General features: G+C 41.7%; 1 protein-coding gene across 6 annotated transcripts in view; it reads right to left on the reverse strand.

Annotated features, from left to right (window-relative positions):
- Nucleotides 1–1,520: 1,520 nt before the first annotated feature.
- Nucleotides 1,521–10,078, reverse strand: part of elmo1 (engulfment and cell motility 1 (ced-12 homolog, C. elegans)) — a 104,457-nt gene continuing 95,899 nt past the window's right edge. For all 6 annotated transcript variants that reach the window (XM_035993320.1, XM_035993318.1, XM_035993319.1 and 3 more), the window contains 5 exons: nt 9,610–9,722; nt 5,918–6,025; nt 5,509–5,591; nt 3,865–3,942; nt 1,521–2,985 (listed from right to left, as the gene is read on the reverse strand). In XM_035993320.1, the coding sequence (XP_035849213.1) occupies nt 2,785–2,985; nt 3,865–3,942; nt 5,509–5,591; nt 5,918–6,025; nt 9,610–9,722 (583 nt within the window). In that variant the 3' untranslated portion in view covers nt 1,521–2,784. The remainder of the gene's footprint in view (nt 2,986–3,864; nt 3,943–5,508; nt 5,592–5,917; nt 6,026–9,609; nt 9,723–10,078) is intronic.

The following is a 10,078-nucleotide window of genomic DNA, read 5'->3' on the forward strand; positions in this document are numbered from 1 at the left end:
GGCATGTAATGGGAAAACCCAGGCACCAAAACCCAAGGGTGCACACACACAAAGCCAAACTGAGCTCAAATATTCAGCTGAAAAACAAAGGCAGTTCCTTGCTCAATCTGGGTCGTCAAATGAATAGTGTTTGACATGCTTCTATCCACATAAATATTTAAGGACGATGAGTGATTTTGCAGTGATTGATCTGACAATAATTTGAGTTTGAGAATCGGATCTGATTCTGATTTTTGATTCTGATTCTGAGTTTGGAATTCAAATACTGCTTCATTTACTGTTGAGATGTTGAGCATATTCTATGGATCAGATGTAATTTTGCATTTTCAAATAGCATTTTCTGGCCCAACATGTAGAAAATTTAACTTAAGCTAAATGGAGAGATTTATATGGAGGAAATTTAGCTTTGATAAAGATGTAGGATGACGTTTGAGCTTGAAGCCTGAATACATGAATGATTCAAGAAAGTGTTTGTGTCTTTTGAGAAATGACACTGAAAGTGACACGACATGAGGCTACCAAGGCATTTTCATCAAATGCAATTACGTTTAGTCTGGGTGTGTTGAGGCCAGTGCCATGTTTTATGTTGCTCTGACTGGAGCGGCAGCAGCTCAGGGGACACCTGCAGGCTTTGCAAGCTGGACAGAAGCAGATGAACCTGGAGTCTCTGGAGGAGGAGGTGATGGGACGGAGGAGAAACTATGCACGAGACCTCCCACCCAACCATGAAGTGTGTGAAGAGCACCTTCAGTGACCAAACAATAAATTTAGCATGTAGGAGTGTCTTTGTTGCCCATTACTACAGACTGATAGTTACGGACTGTCGCTGCACCTCTCTGCCTTATGATGCTTTTTTGTTTTTCATTTAATGTTTCATCTAGTGTATGTTTTCGTAAACTTAGTTTACTGTAGTTAATGTTAGCAGTGGACGAAATAATTTTGATTGCAGTCTACATTGTGTGGATTTAAATTTTTTGAGTTTAGTAGGTGATTTTAACATCTAGCTCTGGTTATAGATTAGTTATGATTTACAATACTACCTGAACGTGTGCTGTTTGAACCAGGCCAAACAGCTAAACAAAGACAATCTAGGTGTGGATTAGAACAAAATTTCTGCATTAACTTGTTTGAAAATGCACAGGAGGGGTGGCAACATGTGAACGAGCAGATGATACAAAAATGAATTTAAAAAAATAATTGTTTCAATTGCCTATCTGTGAAAAATGAGCGAGAAAATTGCCTTTGGGATGATTAAAGTCCTGATCTATACACCATCTGTTATTCTGTAACAACTGTTAAAGGGACACATCATAATCAATGACACCATACTCAAAATCTGTTGATTTTCCACTATTGAGGTACACTATAGAGTCATTTGTGCTGATTCTTCTCTCAAATACTGCTGTGAGGTCTTGCTGTTCTTAATCAAGGACTAACCTTTCACCTTCATGTTCAAATCAGCAGTATGATCCTTTAAATGCATGTGCTTGATGAATGAAGAGAGGAACAGAAGGAAAACGTAGTTACAGTTCTTAAATCTTTAATGTAAACAGCAGTTTTGAGGGGCTTTGAAAAATCCTAAAGAAAAACATTTGAAGGTATTAAATAGGAAGGGGAACATATATAAATCATACTAGGAATAACAACCATGATCTGTTTTTAAATTAAAAAAATACATACTTTCAATTTTGTGGCCATATAGTCCCCAACACACAAAAAAGACAAATTCCCTTAACCAAAACACTAACATCTTCTTTGTAATACCAACTACTAGGCAGTTTCACAATTTTAAAATCCCTAAATTATGACCATCTTACAAATGAACAAAATAAAAGCTCAAAATATTGCTTAGGAATGTTGTGTACAGCAGTTATTACAATGAGAGAGACTCAAATGAGGGAGAGATGAGTGTGTGTTTCACAATAGTGGGGCTTTTATGGTTGTTTTGGCAAAGCCACTGTGTAGGTGTGTACAATATGCAATAAGCAGCAGTGGGATAGTAACTAACATATTTAAAAGAAAGGCTTTGTACTAGAGTACAGTGCCTTGATTTTGAGGATCGACTTATTCTAACAGTCTTCAGTATATGTATAGCAGGACAGAGCGGATATAAGAGACTATTTTAATGAAGTATTCATCTTAAAATGTACTTCAACCTTCCTTTCAGCCTCTTGGAAAACATTTAGCTGCCACAAATACTGTAGATATAATGTGAGAATGTGACAGGAAATACTGCTGGGAAGGTGACGGCAAAACACAAAACCCCGTCCCTCCCTGTTCCTGAACTACACAACCATCATTCCTCCCCCCCACAGAAGACCTGAGGAAAAACAATAAAGTAAACATAAAAAAGGACAACAAGGAAGCTGAATATCTAAGCATTTGTCTACAACAATCTTCAAGCAAAAAAACCGAGGGCGCCTCGGTCGAGAAGAAGGAGTGAATGTCTCAAACATCAGACAGAGAATGAGGAAAAAGACGCAGGATGCCCAACGACAGGCCCAACAAATACTTCGTGGTTTTTTGTCTTCATGGCAACCTGATGACTCTGCATCGAACTCGAGTCCCCCCTTGTGCAGCATTGCACCATTTTCTTTCTTATAAAGGCCGAGTGAGAAGCAAGAGGAAAATAGTTTAATAAATCCTTTTTCGTTCAATCACAGTTCATGTTTTACATTATATGGTTTTATTTGTTTTTGTTCCAGTTTATAAGAAAAGGGGATCGGTCCAGTGAGAACAGTAGGTGCTGGGTGGGTTTGGGTTCGGGCCTGTGGGGTCGTTCGTCTAGTTACAGTCATAAACAAAGTCATAGTTGCTAGGTTCTTTGGGAATCGGGGGGGGGGCCTCAGGAATCTGGATGTTCTCTAGATCCAAGAGGCGGAGCTTCATCTCCATGGAGAGCAGGGTGTCCATGTCAGATTTGGTGTAATCGCTGGTCATCTCCTTACCCAGGAGGGCATTTAGACCGTCTGTCCACACGCAGTACTGCAGAGACATGGACAGAGGTAGAGACAAAATAAAATACAATCAGGTACTGACAGAAATAAACTTAAGTCATAACCACAAAACCAAATACTTTCAGAGATCTACAAACTATAATTAATTATGAAATGTTTTTTGAAGAAGCCTGTTGACAGCGTACAGACTCCACCTGGTACAGAGACATACAGGCATAAAAGAAGCTAACCACCAAGGGAGGAAAGTTTGTGTACACTGTGACTCAGGAGAAATAGAGCAGGGACAACAACTTCTCTTTTGTCCTAAATACAAACTTCTATGTCTAAAAAAAATTCTGATTAAGCACCAAGAAAATGATGTGATAATAATATATTTCACCATAATCTAGGAAAAACAACAGCACTCCCTTTCAATTTGCCAGACATTATAGTCAATATATTATGATTATAGTTTTCTAGTCTTTGAGGTTAACTCAAAGGTCCACCTGGAGCCAGGTTCTGTGTGAGGTTTCTGCCTGTTAAAAGGAAATGTTTCCTCGCCGTCGCCACGCTAAGTGCATGTTCTGTAAATTATAGAGTGTGTTCTAGACCTACTCTATCTGTAAAGTGTCCTGCGATAACTTCTGTTAATTTAATTTAAAAATTGAATTGAATTAAACTTCAAGTCTCAAGTCAATTGAAACAAGTTCAAGTTAAGTTGTAAAGCCAAGCTAAATGCAAATAGGGTTGGGTGATATGATGATATCGTCACTGTCAAACAATATACATTTGTGTATCATCACTAGCTAAGCCTTAAATATGTACACTATACTTGTATACTTGAGAAAAACCTCTCTCTTTGTGCGGTCACACATTTTCATTCTCTCTGACACTGTCAACAGCCACAGGGCTGCTACTGTTGGCTTACCTCATGCTTGTCAGGAGCAATAAAGTTTAAATACTCGTCCGACTCATAGAGGACAGAGAAGGCCAGCTCTAACACCTCCTGGAGAGAGGACAGAGTGAAAAGCAGAGAGGGAGGAGTGAGGAAGAGAAAGAGCGGGAGATACAGACAGTGACAGAGTAAAGGAGGTGGGATGAGAGATAAAAGAGAAAAAGGGTGCAAGGAAAAAAAGGAAGGAACAGGTGAGATTTACACGACAATGCTGCCATACCAATGCAATCTCTCTTCTCCTCACGTCTTGTTACAACAGCTGCACATCAACTCATCGGGTATCAGCAAGCTCAAAGAGAGAAATGAAAGAAAAAATACCTAACCCCATTGAAAAATGCCTGGGAAGGCTGGGAATATGATGTGATATGAATTTGGGTGTATTCCCTCGAAATCCACTATGGTCCACTGTAGGAAATGATTTGAATGCAGTGTGAGGACAAAACAGGTACACCGACACATTTGTATACATAAAAGCAATTCATTAAAAATGCTTGCTTGCAATTAGCGTGAAATTAGCGATTTATAAAGGCAGCAGGTAAGTCAGAGTCAGAGACTGGGACTGCAGCCGAGGTGCACTTTGTGAGGGAGAGCTTGAAAGATGTAGTTCTGCTGTGGGATTTGTCGCAGATCAGGAGGCGCAGAAAAAAAAAAAGATGTTGTGATGCTGAAATATAAATACTTATTACTGAAGTAATGGGAGTTATCACTTATTTGGACATTTATTACAATAATGTACATCTATACATTATTATTTATTAATATAAACTTTTCATTCATTGAAAATAATTAAATTAATCTACGAACAGCTTATGTTCAATACATTTGGAAAAGTTTCGGAAACGCAGCCAGAAAACACTGCTTGCCACCTCACCCTCCCGCCTCTGTCTCAGTGTCCCACAAATGGTCCACATGCCAGCTCTGCTCTGAAGCCCGTAGAGGTGCCTTTGGCTGGCCTTGTAACAGTGAGTAATGAAATGTGCTTGTGTTCTCATTCACAAGGCTGGGACAGGCCTGCTAGACGGCCCACAGACCCCCCTCGGGTCATTCCCCTAGACCTGCGCTTATCGACAAGGTAATAAAGGAGACAAAGCAGGGAGGAGGCATGCTCCTTTGTCTTCAAGGCTATTTATCCAGGATCCAATATATCAGAGTCCCGTGGGTGATGGGGGGCGAAGGTTTGCAGAGGCAAAGTGCAGGAGAGGAAGGGCTGATGTGTACACAGACAAGACGGCTCTTTCATCTTGGTTAAGGCACTGCAGAGGGCACGCCAATGTGTTACTTTCAAATTTAAACAGCAAAGAAAAGATGGTGGCATGTTTTTGGCGGCTCTTGTGTCTGCAGTGACTATTCTGTGATTTCTTTCCTACACAATGCCGCTAATGGACACGTCTCTCTTTGCCGACCACTGAGACGCAAGTTATTGTGTTATTTCCCACAGCAAAATGATGTAACTGACATCATGTTATGCAACTCTCAAGCACACAGAAACACGTTCTCTCGCCTAGATACACATCCACCCGCCCACACGTGTGTACGTGTTTTCTCCAGCAGCTAAAAGTATGAACGTGCGCGCACACACACACACACACACACACACACACACACACACACACACACCTTGTTTTGCTTCAGGGCTCCCTTCTCCTTCATGTGAGGACAGTCTTTGCCGGTGATGACAGCTTTGATATCAGCCACAGGCACTGCAGAGAGGACAGAAGTGAGTTCACAATAACAAAAACAACACCCTTGTGACAACGGCTGGTTTATTCAACCGATTAAAAGTTAAAATTCTCCCCAGATCTGTCACTGTGCATCGTACAAGTAAAAGTGATTAACACTGACTCTTAAAGTCTCAAATGTCGCTTGTCCACACTGTGTTTTGGGGCTATGTATGTCTTCAGCGAGGACAGAGACTGTAGACTTGTATAAAATACATATTTGAATGAATATTGTGAGTTGCAATAAAAACTACATACTGTGTCACAATAGTGGGTAAAGACTATCAATACTTTTACTTGACACTCACGTTTGTCCTGTAAAGAGTCGTGGGGCACTTCGCCCTGAGGGCTCTCTTCCAAATCTCCATAGTGCAGGACTTTATGGTTCGGAGACAGACGGCAATACCAAAACTTATCTGGAGAAAAACATGAGGAGAAAGGAAGACAGAGTGGGGGGAGAGAGAGAGAGAGAGAGAGAGAGAGAGAGAGAGAGAGAGAGAGAGAGAGAGAGATATTTAGAGGAGTTATGAAATAAATCAGCAGCTGGCATTAAATATCATATGGGATTGCATGAGTCATCAACAGGAGAAAAAATTAGCATGGCAAAAAAATCTGTGACACAAGAAAACAGCCTTAAGGAAAATCCACAGATGGGCCATGATGCTCTGCATGAGGGGGGGGGGGGGGGTCTTGATGGGCAACAATACAGGCAGTTGGCCTTCATCATTTCAATAATGATTTAACAACAATCCACACACTGAAGTCAAGATGACATTTATTTTCTTTTAATAGGAAAACAAAATTAAAACATCTACAAGGTCCACAGCAGAGGCACAAGGCCCCAAACGCCTACTCAAGGTTATTTACAAGGTAGTAAACAGAGCTTAAAATATACACTGATATAAAAAAACAGAAACTTTTCATATCCAGTTTTTTTTTTCCAGGATGCAATTAAAGGGCCATTTTGGAGGCTGTACTTGATGGTTTTGTATTGGACCATGGGCAAAATATTAGGGAAAAAAACAAGTTGAGTCGGGCCCGACGAACCGCAGATTCTACGCCATAGATACGCAAAAGTACATTATTGCTGATCAAGTTTAGTGTGTTTTTCTCTTGGCTGATGTGATGTGCAATCGTCCAGCAGCCTGTAACTACCAGCTGTGTCTGCAAAGCACAGCCAGCCTGGTTTTCTTTAGTGATTTCCTGCCAAGGTGGGCACCGAGCTGAGCTGGCAGTGAGCGGGCACAGACTGGGGAGGTCTGGCTGGCACAGTCCAAATCCTAATTGCTGAAAATAGACAGTTGGCGCTGCCAGGCTGGTGCAGAGTGGCAGCAGTTCACGGGGAGCGAAAGATGTGTCCCGGCGGCTATGAGGGGAGCAGCGTTTTGGGAGATGATGCTAACAACTGTTCAGCTTAACTGATAGCGTGACTGATTTGTGTGTGCATGCGTGTATACACACACCACATATGTTCTTCCTTAGGCATCAAGACGCTGTACTGTATCTCTATCTTGAATTTAATTTCATTCTTGTATCATTTAAACTATAACTGTCTTAATCTGATTCAGCTGCCAGAACATGGGGGGGAACGACATGGTAAGATTCAACAGAATCAGGCCAAATACCCAGATTTACTTTCCCTTTAGTGCAGCATTTAATGCATATAAAGGGACGCTCTCCTGAGTCCCACGTTACTTGTCAGTACCGTGCACTTAAGAGACTGTACAGGTATTGCTCTTACTTCCAAACTTTAAAACACCATCAACCTGAGCTCTTAGAGAGAAGCATCCCCTTGTAATGGGCAGAATGGCACTTTGGAAGGTAGAGAGAAGAGTCATCTGCATGAAGTCAGCCAAATTAATATTTGATGTAGGTACTTGAGTCCCTGCAGGCTGGAGGACTTTGAAATAGTTGTACAAGATGCTGAGAGAGAAGTGGGAGAAGGAGAGAGGGAGGGAGGAGGGGAGCACATTTTATGTATGTAAAAAAGATAGGACAGGACACATTAACAGTAGATCAAAAAGTATAAGTATTGTGAAAGTGTATCTGAGTACAAAAGGCAAGACAAAATTACACCAATGAACCAAGTTCTGGCATTATGTATGCAACACCCTGGTTTTCATTTAATGTCTCATTTCATGTTAACCCCAAGTGAAAATTAAACGTGCCATAGCACGCCTTTTATTCTTGTTCAGCTCACCTAAGTTCTGCAAGACAAAGTGCTCTTCACATGTCAATGCATACATATATATATATATATACAGTATAAATCAGCCAACTACACGCAGCGAAGACAATACTCGATGTGTGTGATGCTTTCCACCTAAACATCTGTCCTGCAACATCTTTTCAAATCCTTTTTTTTCTACTGCAACATTTCAGTTTTTGTTGGTCTGTTTCTGTAATCCAGCTTTGACAACATCTGGACGACAGCTGCCAAGACAAATCGTGACCAGGCTTTCAAAATGCCAGAATGCATTGGTGTCATTAGAAAAAACTCCACCTGATTGTGCTCAATTTGATTTGACTTACTGAAGTACAGTTCCTGTGGGGAAGCTGATGACAGTAACGCAATAACAACAAACCAACTCGCAACCTGAGCTTGTCACTGGTTTTTTTTGTTTTTTTTTATTTCATGCATTTTTATGTAGACAGTGAGGGGGGTGAAGTAAAAGTGTCAGAGGGAGGACAGAAGAGTGAAGGGATCAGGTCTCAACCGGATTAAATCCTCTTTGACCGAGAAACAGCATATTTCACAGCCTTAATGCGTCTACTGCTACTCCTCTCTCTTCCTTTTCTAGTGCCAGCGAGTGTGAAACATCCACCGTACCACAAATAGACTGACTTATGTTATGTCTCTGCAAAACATACACTGCTTTATCATTTACATTACACCCTACTGTACTGTTGAGCCCGGGGTTACAGCAGTCTGCTCTTTTCTCAAAGCTTTGTCTAGAATGTTTTTTTTTTAAGTGTGTATAAGGCTGCGATCAGGCAGGGAAGCAGCGATATGGCGATTTGCGGCAGGGAGAGTGTCAATGAACCAGCCCAACTTTATATTTCACAACTACTGTTTTCTGTCAGATCGTTTATAGATCTCAAGGTTTTTGACCGCACTTGAAGGCAGCTTCACGGAGAAAGAGAGAAAGAAAACAGACGAGTGAGATTGTGCTTTGTTGTTTGGCAAACATTCAGCTTTTACACAAACTCCTGGACAGTTCAGTGCTATTGTTTCATGTTTTAAAACTTTCTTGTGGCAGCAATAGAGGCAGAGATGTTTCCTGTTTACCGTACGGGATTCTCACACCGCCTCAAAACCGACTGACAAGTCTGATCGCCGGTTACATGATTGGCCACCACAGCGTGACGTGGGGTTGCGTTTCTCCAAAAGCTGAGTCGATCTCAACTTTTTTTCCCCCCCTGCGCCAAACCCTGCCGCAGCCTAAATGCACTGCCCGCATTCAAAATTAATGCGGGCAGTGCGTTTTTGCGGGGTCCACTTGACGGCCGACTCAGGCTGTGTGAATGCCTACTTAATGTGTGTTCCCCCTGCTTTTGGCTTTGTGTACAGTACCTTTTGTATTTCTTCGCATGCCATATATCTGTGTATGCAGAGGCAAAAGAAGGCAAGACGGTGTGTTCGTGTAAGACATAAAGATGTGTCCTGCAGTTCTGTATGTGTTTGAGTAAAAGAGGCGGCGTGTTGTTATATCTCTGCCTTGGAGGCTGACAAAGCCAGGAAAATGTGTGTCAACTATCATGACAGCAGATCCACAGCAGCACAGAGTTTCAAAGATATCCTGTGATACACATTTCCTGTGGGATTTTCGTAAAAGTAGAGGGAATAAGGCTATGTGGGGGGTTGTGGAGAGTAGGGATGAAGAACAAACAGACAGAGGGAAAGAGAAGGATTGCCCTCGTGAACACATCGGAGGGAGACTTCCATGCCTGTGTGGTTATGATCTGTGGATGTATGCATGTTTATACATGTGCGTCTCACCTTGCCTCCTGCGACTACTGATTTTCCTGAAGCAGGTTCCATCACACAACCTGTTGAGCCTCTGCTGTTTGATCAACTCCATGATCTCGGGCTGGATCTTCTCTCTCAGCTCCCTTTAGAAAAAAACAGAAAATGAACACGTTGGTTTAAGAGAATTATCTCAATACATATAAACCACACCCTTCCAGATGTGGAAAGCAGAGCGACAGCCAGGTACAAGATGCTCAGAGACCTGGAAGTAGTTTATTATAATTAATACATTTCCCAGGTTTTCTGGCAGCGTGCAATATTCACCTGACTGGCAAAATCCCCGGGATTACGGCTGTCAGGAGGGAAAAGAGGATGCAAAACGCACAGAAATACTTCCACACGTGCATGGACATGTCCACACGCTCAGAAATATGTCATATAACGTCCCAAAAGGCTGATCAGTGGGAATCTGTGCTGCTTCAGCACAGATTCTGTCATT

The sequence above is a fragment of the Sander lucioperca genome, chromosome 16 (genome assembly GCF_008315115.2).
Source record: "Sander lucioperca isolate FBNREF2018 chromosome 16, SLUC_FBN_1.2, whole genome shotgun sequence".
Classification (NCBI taxonomy): domain Eukaryota; kingdom Metazoa; phylum Chordata; class Actinopteri; order Perciformes; family Percidae; genus Sander; species Sander lucioperca.